At 36.9% G+C, this 16,573-nt stretch overlaps 1 protein-coding gene across 2 annotated transcripts in view; it reads right to left on the bottom strand.

Moving 5' to 3' along the window:
• LOC136883495 (uncharacterized) overlaps positions 1 to 16,573 on the bottom strand; it is a 63,478-nt gene that overhangs the window by 15,597 nt on the left and 31,308 nt on the right. For both annotated transcript variants that reach the window (XM_067155845.2, XM_067155844.2), the window contains exon 5: positions 1,843 to 2,194. In XM_067155845.2, the coding sequence (XP_067011946.2) occupies positions 1,843 to 2,194 (352 nt within the window). The remainder of the gene's footprint in view (positions 1 to 1,842; positions 2,195 to 16,573) is intronic.

The following is a 16,573-nucleotide window of genomic DNA, read 5'->3' as shown; positions in this document are numbered from 1 at the left end:
AAATCACAAGATAAATCTCTGCGATCAGGAGAGCGGGAGGAAGGACAAAAAATCAGGATTCTCCCGCTTAAATCAGGGAAGTATAGTTTCATCCGATGATGATAATTTCTTAAATATGGAATATCCACTGCATGACTACACCATATGAATGATAAGTTGTTATTGTAAATGCTTTCTAAGTACAAATGTGTATATATGAAGCCACGTCTTCATATCTTGTATCGAAGAAGTACTCCATACCAACTGTAATATCATGAAATATTGTGAAAAAAAATTAAATAAAATATATTCCAATTAAAACAGTGACCAGTTTATTGATCTAATTAGGATGACCCAGTTAGTACAAACATATACACATACACTACACACAATTATACTCAAAAATGAATGACAACAGTTCACTTATTAATAGCTATTTGCAGATGTCTAGTCCTCACAGTAGGTCTCAAGCAGGCTGTTATTTACCTGGAATGGGCAACCCTTCCATAATCTTGATTGCTGGGCCTCACCTTTCACCTGGCTACGCATGCACCAGTCTCTTCGGTCAGCAGTTCCCTGCAGTTGGGTTCAAACAACACAAGTCTGCTGACTATCACAACACATGACGGCTATACACTTGGCTTGACTCCATACGAGGCAGATAACTCACACAATCAATCCACGCAAGTGCACCACACTCTGAACTACTCAACACCTATCAAAAGAAAAGTATATAATTAGCCACCTTAGTCAATACACAAACGAGCCTTAAAGGAAACTGTGTCTTAAGAAATTACTTAAGAAGTGTGAACAGTGGTTATATATACCAATTTGTAAGATACATCAATACACAATTGTCATGTAGAAAACTTTTCGAAATTGACAATTAGAAAAAATGAAAACTGAAATATGCTGTCATTTTTTGCATTAAGGCTTCAAGAACAAGTGCCTTTACACGTTCCTTTATATGGTGTTTTTGGTTATGCTTTTAACGATATGACAAGATAAGATATTTCAAGATTAATTTTTGATAGGACTTTTAGGGTTATGTTTTAGTAACTTTATTTTTACGGCTGAAGATGGCCTAATGGGGCCAAAACGTACTTGCTATGTGATTTTTCTTAGTTTCTTTGAAGATACATTCATGTATTGACTAAGGTGGACTAATTATATATTTTTCAATAACAGTCGATGCGGAACAACCCAAATATGAGATTCTTAAATTGCAACACGTATCACTCAACAATTACTCACCAACACTCCTACAACAATACTATCAACACACTACTCCATGACAACCACGACGACAACTGCTCCAACACTTCGCCATGATGATACTTTTTCAACACTCCCAGCTCAGCTCCTGTAACACACAATGACTGTATCTTCGTAGTGAGGCTGTTTTTATATGCCTTGGGATGAAGCACCAGAATCTTCAGGCTGCATCCACAGGAGGAACATTCTAGTTTCTGCCTTCCAGAAGTCAACGGACACACCAGACTGAAAGCACCAAAAAAGCAGAGGCCGCCACATGCCCTCGGGCCGGCTGGGAGGTCTCTGGCCTGACTCCCTCACTCACTCCTTCCGGGCAATACCGAAGGAGTTTCCCAAGGGCTGGCAGTTACATGAGCACATAAAAATAATGTATTCTTATTTTTAACTGACAGTACTTCATTCTAAACTGAACTTTTAAAGTAACATCAAGTCAAATGCACCAATACGCTCCATAATAAATATGTTTATACCAGGGATAAACTGATTAAATGTGCACTTACTAAACTACAACAAGATCAAATTAAATCCAGAAAATGGAGTTACATAAGTACAGTTTTCTTTGAAAAAGGTTGTGAGTATAAAGGGTACCTGAGGAATGATGATTTTGGCTTGAACTGTTTGAATCCTGCTTGAGTACACGTTTCTTGCGCATGCAGTTGATGAGTGCAGTCTTCAACATTGACAGTTCCACTTCAATGCGATCCATATAATTAAGAAGACGGGTACAAACGGAACAAAGAACTCCATCTTTCTTGACAGTTATTGCATCTTGTCCTGTGACCAGCCTATTTAACTTCTCGTGTAAGCGTTCTTTGGAGACATTGGTTAGTGTAGCAAGCACTGTACCGTGCTCAACATAGTTGTTACAAACAACACAATTCCCACGAACTTTTTCTCCTTCTGCAGCATCGTCCTGAGAGTTCTCTAGGCCACAGCTTACCTGGTAACAGAAAGAATGTACTTTAAATTTTAATGAGCATAGCACAGGTCACAATACAGCCACATCTAATTTTCAGTTGAAATATGGGGTTAAGAAGTAATATTTCTACAGATCAATACCAAATGCTATCCTTGCATCCAAAATATTTGGCAGATCAGATCTGTATACAGACAGTGGTGTAGTAGTGGTGGTGATTAAGGTTTTAAGGCGAAGTACAACTGGGGAAACATCCTCACTTAATTCTAATCAGAAGGCAAATTGCAGTTAACAAAGTTGGAAATTGCATACAGGCTCACCCGAAACATACACAACAAGAAGTCAATATCAACCAGAATAAAACTAAAACACCACACACATTATATGCATACAAATTTCTAACTTGCTACAGGAAAACAGAAGCTAAGAAGATGAGAAAGAGTAGAAAATCCTGAGAAAGATATCAGGCTTCAGAAAAGTAAGCAACATTACATGTTATAATTCTCATGTTAGGCCCGTATTGAAATGTACGTAAATACAAAGTATGTTACAAGTGTTTATTTATATATCCACCTATTCAATACAAAGAGATCTTTTTAGAAATTAAATATTATTATAAAATGTTAAGGGACATGTTTCGCCCATATTAAGGGCATCATCAGCCTCAAATTTAAACCTGTATGGTGAAAAATCAGGATCCTGATTGCTCTTACAAGCCATAAAAAGAGGATATCATTATAGGTGTCAGTCTAAACATACAAAATATTAGAATGTCCTTGGCTAAAATTGCAGTATCAAGCTGCATGTCATAAGTTCACATGAATATACTTTCCGGAGCATTGAAAAACTTGTTGGGGTAGGGCAGTAAACAGCTCAGTCTTTATAATGAAACAGAAATGTGCCTCCTTGAAGATGATAAGAAAAAGCAAAGCTGATACACTGTTACAGATGTCAATATCGTATGTTGTGATAAGACAACAGATCTCTTAAATGGCTGTTCAGCTGCCTATAGTCTATTTAACTGGCTGAAGGAGTGAAAGTCGAATGTGTTATGATAAGATAACAGTCTTCCTTACGTAATTATGGGAGCAAGAAAAAAGCATTCGGTAGTCTATAGATGTATTTATCTTATTTGAAGGACGAAAGTCGAAGGTTTATCGACGTTGATAGAGCTCTTTGGTGTGAAGTCTGTAACAAGAGGAGAGTGAATGCTTAGGAAGGTATTTTTGAAGAGAATGTGGGTTTAAAGAAAGGTAAAACATGGAAAATGTATAAAAACACTTACCCTTTCGTCTGTGAAGATGTAAATCAGTTATGGAAAGGTTAGTTGAAGAAAAATAACGTTATGTGTAGGTTCATTTATTTCTTTGACTGTTAATGCAGTTGCTATGGTAGCGTTGAATGACTGACACTTGTACTTCTGGTATTGTATCGATGTGAGATTGGCGGAGGAGGGTGTGGTTGAGGGGAGGGGGTAGGCGGAGCGTTAAGTTTATGTGTTGTTGGTTGCGAGAGATTTACATGGTCAGACAGGGAGGGAGTCGTGTTGGGTTGCGGGAGAATTGTGGGGGCGGGCATGAAGGGAGTCAAGTTAGTTAAAGTAGTGGAGGTTCTAGAAGATGTTAACTTAAGATTTTTAAGAATGTACTTATGTTTTAAATTTAGAGTTTGCAATAATTTGGGTAAACTTTCGTATAATGGATTCTTGACTTCAATTAAATCATTGAGGTTTAGATTTTTGTTGTAGTGTTGGTCCAAAAATATATAGATGGTTTCAAGTTCATTCATCAACTTTCCTTTGTCTACTCTTTTAATAATTGTGAGGTCTCTTTCTATTGTAGTGAAGTGATGTCCTGTTTCTTTCATATGGGAGCTCATTGCTGAAAATTTATTGTGCTTAATGGCATTATAGTGTTCTAAGTGCCTAGTTTGAAAACTCCGGCCTGTTTGACCAATATAAAAGGCGTTGCATTGCGTGCATGTGAGCCTGTATATGCCTGATCCTGAGTAAATGTTTTTGCTTGAATTGACTGTGTTGTGATTAAAAAATAATTTTTGGTTAGTGTTTGTTGTTCTAAAAGCTATACTGGTATTTTTGTTTTTTATTGGGTTCAAGATCTGGTGAACGTTTGGATTGTTGTAGGTGAAGGTAACGAATTTGGATTTTTTGGGTTTGTCAGGGATGAGGTTTGTTGTTAATTTGAATTTGACCTTATTTATTAAACGGTTAATCATTTCAGGTTTATATCCATTGATTTTTGCTAAATCCTTTATATAATTTAGTTCTGTTTGAAGGTTCTTGGGTGTTAGAGGGATTTTTAAAGCTCTGTAAATTAAACTGTGAAATGTGGCCAATTTATGGGAGTTAGGATGTAAAGAAGTATTTTTGATTGTTAATGGGGTGTGAGTAGGTTTTCTGTAAATTTTAAAATCGAAGTTGGCATTAATATGAGTTACTGTGAGATCTAGGAAATTTAAGGATCCACTGACTTCATCTTCCTTGGTGAATTTAATATTTCGGTCTAGGTTGTTTAAATAATTTAAAACATCGGTACTGTTATTGAGATCTTTATTGATTATTACGAATGTGTCGTCTACATACCTAAGCCATAAGCTAAGGCCTTTTATTTTATTTATTATTTTATGATGTTCTAAAGAATCTAAATAGATGTCAGCTAAGATGCCTGATAAGGGATCACCCATAGCTAGGCCATCTTGGTGGTAAATTTTACCATTAAAGGTGAAATAGTTGTTTTTTAGCACAAATTTTAGGATTTTTATGAATTCTTCTAACTCAAGCTTGCTGAGGTTGCTGTGTTTTGCGAGATTGTCTTTGATAATATTTACAGTTTCCTTAGTTGGTACATTAGAATACATATTAGTAATGTCAAAAGAGCACATAATGTGATTTGGTAGTAAGGTGAATTTTTTTAAAATTTTGCAGAAGTCTATTCAATTTTTTAAGGGAGATTTATTGTTGAACCTGTAATGTCTTTTTAGAAAATAGTGGATATATTTTGAGGTTTTATATGTCGGACTACTTCTACAGTTGATAATTGGGCGTATGGGTGTGTTTTTCTTATGTAATTTAGTCAATGTTCTGGCTGTGGGGGTTTTAGGGTTCATAAGGATTAGTTTTTGCTGTTCTTGTTCATTTAGTAAAAATGTGGAATTCTTTAATAGTGTTTTTAAATTTCGTTGGATTCTTATTGTGGGGTCTTTGTTGACTATTGTGTAAGTTTCATTTGTGAAAAATTCTTCTGTTTTTTCAATGTAATCTTTCTTATCTATTAAAAAAGTAGTCCCTCCTTTATCGCCTTTAGTTACTATTATGTTGTTATCTTTTACTTTGTTTTTTACCTCTTTAATTAATTTTGAATGATTGAGAATAGCGTCTTTATTTAAACCTTCAATTACTGTTGGAAGTTTCTTTTTATCTCGTACCTAGTGTCATTTTGTAATTCAAGAGGAAGTTTTGAATTATTCGTCTTGACTTCTGCTATGGTGGTGATAACATCGTTATCTTTTTGTGTACTAGGCCAATTGTGTTTTAAACCTTTACCTAAAAGTTCCATTTCTTTTTCTGAGAAGCTTGTGTTCGTCAAGTTAACTACGGCGGGAGAGTTGTTGAAAGAAGGAACTCTTTTCTTTAAGTGTATGGGTGCTTGTAGCTGATTTTCTTTTAAGTGAGCCAGTTTTTTATCTAATGTGAATTGTTTTCTGCTTAGTATATCACTTAATTTATAATCGACATGTAACTGAAATGAATTCCATTCTATAGGGTTCACATATTGCGACACCGATAAGTGTAGCTTGTACAGTTGTAAGTTTAAGAGTGACTTCTTCTTATAGAAAGTTTTTATTTCGTCCTTAAGCCAGATTTCATTAGTTTTGTTTTGGGTTTTTAATAAGTTACGAGCTGATAAGTTTCTCCTTTGGACATGTCTTAAGAATCTTGGTACTAGTTGTAGTCTCAGACATTCTTTTAGGAAAGCTATGTCTTTACTTAAACTGCTAATCTTAACCTTCAGGTTGAGAAATTTGTTTAGCATATAATAGGCCTGGTTGGCTTTTACATTACATGTTATAATTCTCATGTTAGGTCCGTATTGAAATGTACGTAAATACAAAGTATGTTACAAGTGTTTATTTATATATCCACCTATTCAATACAAAGAGATCTTTTTAGAAATTAAATATTATAAAATGTTAAGGGACATGTTTCGCCCATATTAAGGGCATCATCAGCCTCAAATTTAAACCTGTATGGTGAAAAATCAGGATCCTGATTGCTCTTACAAGCCATAAAAAGAGGATATCATTATAGGTGTCAGTCTAAACATACAAAATATTAGAATGTCCTTGGCTAAAATTGCAGTATCAAGCTGCATGTCATAAGTTCACATGAATATACTTTCCGGAGCGTTGAAAAACTTGTTGGGGTAGGGCAGTAAACAGCTCAGTCTTTATAATGAAACAGAAATGTGCCTCCTTGAAATGATAAGCTAAAGCAAAGCTGATACACTGTTACAGATGTCAATATCGTATGTTGTGATAAGACAACAGATCTCTTAAATGGCTGTTCAGCTGCCTATAGTCTATTTAACTGGCTGAAGGAGTGAAAGTCGAATGTGTTATGATAAGATAACAGTCTTCCTTACGTAATTGTGGGAGCAAGAAAAAAGCATTCGGTAGTCTATAGATGTATTTATCTTATTTGAAGGACGAAAGTCGAAGGTTTATCGACGTTGATGGAGCTCTTTGGTGTGAAGTCTGTAACAAGAGGAGAGTGAATGCTTAGGAAGGTATTTTTGAAGAGAATGTGGGTTTAAAGAAAGGTAAAACATGGAAAATGTATAAAAACACTTACCCTTTCGTCTGTGAAGATGTAAATCAGTTATGGAAAGGTTAGTTGAAGAAAAATAACGTTATGTGTAGGTTCATTTATTTCTTTGACTGTTAATGCAGTTGCTATGGTAGCGTTGAATGACTGACACTTGTACTTCTGGTATTGTATCGATGTGAGATTGGCGGAGGAGGGTGTGGTTGAGGGGAGGGGGTAGGCGGAGCGTTAAGTTTATGTGTTGTTGGTTGCGAGAGATTTACATGGTCGGACAGGGAGGGAGTCGTGTTGGGTTGCGGGAGAATTGTGGGGGCGGGCATGAAGGGAGTCAAGTTAGTTAAAGTAGTGGAGGTTCTAGAAGATGTTAACTTAAGATTTTTAAGAATGTACTTATGTTTTAAATTTAGAGTTTGCAATAATTTGGGTAAACTTTCGTATAATGGATTCTTGACTTCAATTAAATCATTGAGGTTTAGATTTTTGTTGTAGTGTTGGTCCAAAAATATATAGATGGTTTCAAGTTCATTCATCAACTTTCCTTTGTCTACTCTTTTAATAATTGTGAGGTCTCTTTCTATTGTAGTGAAGTGATGTCCTGTTTCTTTCATATGGGAGCTCATTGCTGAAAATTTATTGTGCTTAATGGCATTATAGTGTTCTAAGTACCTAGTTTGAAAACTCCGGCCTGTTTGACCAATATAAGAGGCGTTGCATTGCGTGCATGTGAGCCTGTATATGCCTGATCCTGAGTAAATGTTTTTGCTTGAATTGACTGTGTTGTGATTAAAAAATAATTTTTGGTTAGTGTTTGTTGTTCTAAAAGCTATACTGGTATTTTTGTTTTTTATTGGGTTCAAGATCTGGTGAACGTTTGGATTGTTGTAGGTGAAGGTAACGAATTTGGATTTTTTGGGTTTGTCAGGGATGAGGTTTGTTGTTAATTTGAATTTGACCTTATTTATTAAACGGTTAATCATTTCAGGTTTATATCCATTGATTTTTGCTAAATCCTTTATATAATTTAGTTCTGTTTGAAGGTTCTTGGGTGTTAGAGGGATTTTTAAAGCTCTGTAAATTAAACTGTGAAATGTGGCCAATTTATGGGAGTGAACTTATGACATGCAGCTGGATACTGCAATTTTAGCCAAGGACATTCTAATATTTTGTATGTTTAGACTGACACCTATAATGATATCCTCTTTTTATGGCTTGTAAGAGCAATCAGGATCCTGATTTTTCACCATACAGGTTTAAATTTGAGGCTGATGATGCCCTTAATATGCCCGAAACATGTCCCTTAACATTTTATAATAATATTTAATTTCTAAAAAGATCTCTTTGTATTGAATAGGTGGATATATAAATAAACACTTGTAACATAATTTGTATTTAGTAAGCAACATCTCGAAGAAAAGAAGTAATGAGGAATGGATGAAGACCAGTGAGCTGAAAGATGAAATGAGAAAAATGCATCTGAAGTTTGCCAGCATGTCCACGGGATGACTGACAACAGAGTGAAGAATAGAATCTGGGATTACACGTAGAAATCCAAGACCACCACAATCTGGATGAAGGGCGTTACAAAAGATTTAGATGAACGAGGCCAAAACTCAGACCACATGAAGAACAGGGTCAAGAACTGAAGAACAATCCACATACAAATAAAGTCAGCTTATATATGAACATTTAACCCTGCAACTGGTGACCCCATTACCTCCAACCACTAAGCATTTCTGGGAGTTTTACAAGCATCTTTTCATAAAATCACACAAAATAAAATAGTTGACTAACACCTAAGTACTGCATGTCATTTTATTCACAAAAATATAGAGAAAAATATAATAAGGAACCAAACTCACCAATTTCATGTCTTAAGGGTGTATTACACACAAAACAAAAATGTTGAAGTAGTCCATGATGTTCTTGGCAACACAGAGGTAACAAAAAATAGCTTGATCACTGTTATGTTATATACCAAATGTACACCATTTTATGTGATCAATAGGACTCGGGTTCGAGCATATTAGCATATTTCTTTCCTGAATAGTACACACTGAAAGAAGCCTTTTGGTGGTATTTTCATCTCTCTGGGACCAACAGAATTTAAATTTATCAAGCATATAAATGCATACAACCCGCGGTTTTCAGAACAGAAGCATATAAATGCATATTCTTGTGTTTTCGTCGAAATAGTTTGTTTTTCTTTGAATGCCCCCCTGAATTTGGGCCTTGACCATCCTTAAGGTTCGAAAACAGAAATAATTATTGAAAAGCCTGTCTGGTGCGAATAATAGAACCGCAGGTTTTTAACCTTTAGTGAGGTCATTCACATACCCTAAATTGCCTCTGCTGGATTAGAATGCGACTCGTCAGATAAGCTCTGGAAGCCCCAAGCATCCTTTCACTTTGAAATGTGAGGTATTTTAGTGGTATGCCTATTTTGGGAACCAGTATTGTTTAGGTGGCTTTTCCCATGAAGTGGTGGAAGATCCAACCCGGTCAAGTGAAGTTTCTGCATTCTACTCTCAGTTCGTAATTGTATCCGTATGTACCTATCGAGTTCTTGTGATTTCTAAGTACGCGATGCCTAAAGTTAAGGAATCTCTGAGTGTTTTACTCCAACAATGTGCAAAGGAAGACCCTCACTCGTTTTCTACTGACGGGAAAATTCTTTTCTGCAAAATGTGCGAAAAAGAGTTAAGTTCTTATTGACATTTTCACATCTACGTTCTTAAAGATATTACTGGTCAGTTGAAACTTAAAGTAAGCCGTATGTGCAGCATACGGTGCCTACCTACTAGGTAAGTAGAGAGAAGTCTAAGAATTCGGAGTGTAGACTCATTACATCCTCAGATTTTACATTTCCGAGGCGGAAAGTGACATTTGGATTTGCTGGTTTTTCATGGGATCGTTGAGAGGGTGCTCGTATCTCTACTGCAATATTTGAAAATAATTTCATAGTCCACAATGCTTTATTTTTGTTCATTCAATAAATTTCTCACTTATGCGTACCTACCTATTTATTTTCAGATCAAGATTTCGAAGGGTTTTCAATTACCCCAAAATAAAGCCGCAAGTGGGCACTCAGCAAAAGTCGGAAAAAAAAAAAAAAAAAAAAGAAAGAAATCGAAGAAACAAGTGCTGATACAACCTTTGTTCAATCAGCAACAACACTCGGACAAGTTCTCTTCCAGAGTTTGTAGGGCGTTCTTAAGTGCCAACATACCCCTCTACAAGGTTGAACATGCTAAGATTAGAGCTCTCTTCAAGAACTTTGCAGGAAGAGAATTGCCTCATGAGTTGACCCTACATAAAAATTACATTTCTTCAGAGTACGAAAAGGTATGAATTCATGCACAATTGCCGTATTCCGCATTCTCGTTTAAATAATTTAGAAGTAATTTTAACATGGATCTGGCTCTCTTGTAATGAAGGTAATCTCTCGGTAAAACCTTCATTCCATGAAGAATATTCATTCAGGTACTTTTTCACCAGGTTCTACACGCAATCAGGGACGACACTGGGAGCCATCCAATTTGGTTATCTATCGACAAGAGCACAGACAGTTGTGGAAGATACATGGCCAACGTTATTGTTGGAAAACTCAGTCCCAGGGAAGTGGGGCAAGGCCACCTAATTCTGTGCAGGGAGCTAGATGTGACAAACAATGGTACCATTGCGCAAACAGTGCAAGCAGCTCTGCGTAAGTATATTTTTGTTAATTTATTTTTCGAACGGTTTGCTAAAGAAGAATAAGTACAGTCTGGCTATAATTTCAATGCATTCTACGTATGCTCAGTGAAGACTGATAGTTCTGATAGTTAAATATCTCTTACAGTCACACGACACGTCAGAATCCCATTAACTGAACAGTTCACCCTTCATTTGATGCATTCCTGTTTCAGGCTTGCTGTGGCCAACCTTTTCAGATGAGGAGGTAAACAAAGTACTCGCACTGGTGACTGAAGCTGCTCCCTACATGATTAAGGCTGGGAAGAGTCAAGCTTCTCTACCCGAAGATGTTACATGTTACTTGTCTTGCCCATGCAATGAACAGAGTTGCTGAGGAGCTGCACGAAAAATCGTCCAGCGTCAATAGCGCACTTTCTTCAGTGAAGAAAATTTTCGTCAAGGCTCCTTCTCGTGTTCCTGCCTTCAAGACGATGCATCCAGAGCTACCTTTACCTCCCCAGCCCAAACTGACGTGATGGGGAACTTGGATCTCGGCTGCCTTGTATTACGCTGAAAATCATAGGGCAATTGAAGAGGTAAGCCTATTTGAAATGTTTAAAATCTTCTCATTTTCAAGGTTTTCTCTTTCATTCTTTTCATACCTTTTATGTTTACTCCATCATACGCGGCTAATTTTGTAATTTTCTCAGTTATTCTCCTCGGCTAATGTTTTTCAATTATATTTTTTCCAGGTGATCAATACGTTTGATGAGGCAGACAGCAAGAACATCGTGAAAGCTAAGGCTACTTTTAAAATGACTTGACTTTCATAAAAACCTACATGAGCGTCATTCCTGAGGCCATCCTAAAGTTGGAACTGCGAGGGATGGGGTTGGTTGAAATGGTCGCTACAATACAAGGAGTCATCCAAGAAGCCAACTCGTGGCCTGGAGAGACTGGTAAAACCGTGAAACAAAAGATGGAGTTCGTGCTGGCTCGAAATCCCGGTTGGAGTGCAGCGTTGGACTTGGAGAAGATGCTGCGTGGCGAGTCTGCACCGCCAGAGGATTTTCCGAACTACTCTGCACAAGTAGAAGCATCATTCAAGTATTTACCTCTTGTGTCAGTTGACGTCGAAAGATTGTTCTCATCACTGAAACTTTTATTGGCTTATTTAAGAAAATCATTCAAAACTGAAAACATAGAAAAAATTCTTGTTGTACAGACCCATGCAAATCTACTTCATTGACTCGCTTAATTCTGAACATTTTGTAAATGAACTTTTAAACTGTAACTTTTATAAGAAAACTTCTCATATATATACTTGAAACTTGAATGCGAGTATATCGCAGTGTATCATAAATACAATTAGAAAATAAAGCTCGTATATAAAGATATGTTATTGGTTTTTTCTTTTCACTTTCCTTTACAGTTTTTTACAGTGTTTTTCGAGCATGTTCTGTATATTTAACCACATATAATGGGTTTTTCAAGCATATAACATATGGTTTTCAAGCATATCTGGAAATGTTATCAACCATATCGATCCGAGCCCTACTGATCAAGAATATATACACTTTTCACTAACTAACTAAAAGGTAAGAGAAATAAATAGGACTAAATAATATAACGCAAGCACATCACTCCAAACACAGGACTGCCTAGTCAGACTCATCCTCGACATCTTCTGGGTGGCTTCTCTTTCTTCCTGCCTTCATAGGTCTCCAGTAACGTAATCTATGGTAGCAGTGTTGATGAACACCAAAATATTACATCCTGGGCACCAGAAGTAGCTGTGTGATTTTTTCCCTCCAGTTGAACAGACAAGGCACAAGCGCAGTTTCTTTCCTGGGAGGTGTACCAGCTGATGACCCAGGTCTCCTGATGGTGCAGGTTGAATATTCGGAACAGTTTCTTCTTCTACAAGGCCCTCAACAACGCTGATCATAAACTCGCCACGTTCAAGGGGGTTGTCAGTGTTCAAACTATAAAGAATGTAGGTATCAAACATGACCATATCCAACATGTTGTAGATTTCCCCCCCCCCCCCAGTACCTCCTTGTTGCCCTGTCACATGTTACACTGACTTATCCTTGAAGTATACTCCCCTCATATTTAAATTGTACTTATGGATCAGAACAGATTTCTTTTCTTCCTTCCCCCTTCTGCTCTGAATGATTTTGTCCTCTGCATGACAGCCAGTTGTTATAAGATAAACAAGTTTTCATGACTATTTTTCTTTGTATCCTACCAAAAGTATGTCTTTTTTCCTGAAATATACTGAGGTCTGGGGGGAGGGAGGGCAAGTTTTGTATTTAGAACTGATTTTGATAGATCTTTAGACTCTTTACTTATTGTGCCAGTAAGAAAGGTGTCAGGAGCAAAACGTATTTTTGCTACCAGTAAGGGTATTTTTGTGTAGCAGTTGTCAGTGAAAATATTGTTTCCTTTGTTCGAAAGATTTCAGGTTTTCAACAAATGCATGACAACTTTCTCTGTGAAAGGATCAGTCCAATCTGCTAAAAAGTGTTTTCCACTGTTCAGCTCTGTATGGATTATGTAGTTATGTTTGCTGTCTACTACTTCAATTTTTATCCCACATCGAGCATGTCTCTTATTTGGCATATACAGTGGAACCTCAATTCTCTGTTTTTGGAGGGACCACGAAAAAACAACACAAAAAACATACAACACGGGAAAACAGAAAATCCGGGAACGAATGAAAACCATCAACAATTTGGCTGAACATCACAAAATTGAAATATGTATAATTATAATCTTACAAACACTCCTAAACTAAACCAAACTATAGCCCCATTGGGCCTTCATCTACCAAGCAATTGCTGCTCAGCCCGAAGGCCTCCAGATTATGAGCTGAAGCATGGTCAGTGTGACGAAACCCCTCAGCCATTATTCCTGACTCTCTAGACCGGGGTCAGCATCTCGATTATCCGTTATGTCACGAAAGGACGGCTACGGCATACCCATGGATCTTGGTGTTAATGTCCCGTCATTGCCATAATCAGAGCGGGTACTGTAATGAAAAAGCGATCGGCACTGAACTTTCATAAGGGACCATCTTAGTATCGCATTCAGGAGGTATTGTTAAGAGAATCCACGGAAATCATAATGCAGAGAGTGGTCACAATTGGAAGGACACAGAGCGCATTTTGACAGCTTTACTTGAAGGCGGAACGAGTTTCGTCAAATGTTGTTACTTGTAAAACGTCCAGGGTTAAAAGTTGTATTTTAAAACTTTTTTCGATTTAAGAGAGATAAATTTCATTCGATTGTATCGCCAAAAATTTTCAGCACTTCCCTCAGGGCACTGTATAGTCATTTTCAGGCAGCAATCGAACCTGCTCTTTCTTAACACAAATCTAGTATTTTAATATTATCATATACAATTATCTAATTGAGACCAGAACAGATGTTGCACCTTACACACATAAAGCCATGGGAGGTCTTGGGATCGCCTATTACTGTTTTGGTCCCAATATAAGACTGGGAATTTTACATTTTTGTGTTAAAATGTCATAAAAACTGCAGTCGCTTTATTTGCGCAACACTACATTTAAAAGTTTGTTATCATTTCCCACTCATACTGATATGTGCAGCAAGCGCGCTTTGCAGCTTAGCACAAGGTCACAAATAACCGTAATTTCTCAAATTTGATAATATTTCTTCTCTTTCCAATTTGATTTCGATTAGTGACAGGCAAAACTGAATATAATGCATTCTGCATGGAGCAGAATCCTGGACCACTGAAAAAGTACATGAATAACGACAGCACTTTAAAGAAGTGAAAATGCTTAGAAGGGCAAGATCGGTAAGATCAAGAAAGACATTCCTTTAAAGTCGTCCTGATCGCAGAGAAACTTAAGGAGGGTCACATGTAATGGTATGGTTGCAAAATGAGGAAGGATGATATGTTTGTTGTCAAAGAAGTTCTAAATCCATCCAACAGAAGACTGCGACATGGAGGACAAACACAGAAAAGGAAATCAGGATCGCCAAATTACCACCAATGGCAATACAAGATCTAACAATGTGGTGCCGTAAAACGAGGGTACCCAGCGCTAAATGAATTGGGAGAAGGGAAAGGATGAAGAAGAACATTAGCAGCGTACGTGAAATAGTAAACAATGTTCCCAAGAGAGAAAGTGGTGGTGAAGAAATAATATTTATCAAAATATCAAGCAAATATGATAAATGTAAAGCATCCCTCCCTGTAAAAGGATGTTTCAGAATCTACCTTACACTAAAAGACTTAAGGCAAATGATGAAAGCTTTTAATATTATTAGCTGTATGTTCCATTAACTATTGAATAGGTGGAAACAATTACCTTCACTCCTTAATGTAAGTACATCTACGGTTTTTGCAGATATCAAGGTGCCAGAATTTTGTCCCACAGGTGTTCTTTTACGTGCCAGTAAATCTACCGACAGGAGGCTGATGTATATGAGCCCATTCAAATACCACCAGACTGAGCCAGGATCAAACCTGCCAAGTTGGGGTCAGAAGGCCAGTGCCTCAACTGTGTGAGCCCTCTCAGCCCGATCACGCTGGGGTGAAATGCTGGTGATTTCACAACTGTAAAATCTGAATACTTTCCATTTTCTAAAAAGATCTTTGAATGAGGAAGTCCTTAAAAAGGCAAAACATGTATGAAAACCTGTGTGATGGATTGACTATTACTGTAGCCAATAAATTCCCACAAAAGGTTATCTACTTTGTGAGAGGAATTATAAATATTTAAATGGCCTAGCCAAGAGGTAGGAAGCACGCTATGGCACACTGCCATTGTTAAGGTCACTTACCTCCTCCCTCAATACTACTAACAGTATTGTCCGAATTAGCTTCACACACTGTTTTGTCATCACTGAAATTGCTGTAATTCGGAACCACTGTGTGCAACACATCCTGGGAGATTTATTATCATGTCTCCACCTACATGTCTATAACTTTTCTATTCCATGACAGCAACCGAGCTCACGAAAGAATATGAAAAAAAGACACCACAAGTCACAAGTCTACAGTTCATTTCAGAATGCAAACAACAGATATCCATGGATTAGGATTTGAACTGCATGCATTTATACTAAGCAGTCTAGTGCTATGAGCGGAGCTCTTCAAACTATTCATACAGTATAGGCCATTAAAACTTTGAGCTACCACAGCACATCCAATGACATGACTGGATAGATTTACTCCCATTAGACCTCCAAACTACAAGGAAGTGGCTTCCCATTTTCAAAAAAACAGACATGTGTCAGCTGCGATTCAAACCACAGTAAACTTGGTGAGAAGCCGGTGATGATGCCACTCGACTATCATCCCCCTTCTGACATAGTTTCTGCCGATAGATTTTAATATTAAGCGTAAGGAATTTCATGTTTTTATCCGTATTGAACTGAGATCACAATTAAATAAGCTTATAGTAGGTTCCACCTTTTCAATACATTTATGTTGTTATCTGATGTTTACAACATTATTTATTGCAAATTACATCTAATTTAGGATCACATGTGAAACCAATATCACGAGTGTATAATATTATAGACATTAAGGAACCGAAGACCATTCATATACCAAATGAAGAATTTTATATTTTGACATGCAAGAATCTCCTTGTCACACAAATTTGTTTTAACCTAGCATAATAAGATGTTAAATTTAATTATAACATCATTCTATTGCCTGTATATAAGGAGTTAAGTAAGATAATATGCTGTTCATTGTTTTGACCGCCAAGTTTTATATACACTTTTCATGCAGCTCATGATGGTGTTAAAAATTGTACACCGAAACATGTCCTGTAATTTGTAATAAATAATGTTGTAAACATCAGATAACAACATTGTAAATGTATTGAAAAGGTGGAACC

Source organism: Anabrus simplex, chromosome 11 (genome assembly GCF_040414725.1).
Source record: "Anabrus simplex isolate iqAnaSimp1 chromosome 11, ASM4041472v1, whole genome shotgun sequence".
Classification (NCBI taxonomy): domain Eukaryota; kingdom Metazoa; phylum Arthropoda; class Insecta; order Orthoptera; family Tettigoniidae; genus Anabrus; species Anabrus simplex.
Note: the sequence above shows the minus strand (reverse complement) of the source record. Positions and strands in the feature narration are given on the sequence as shown.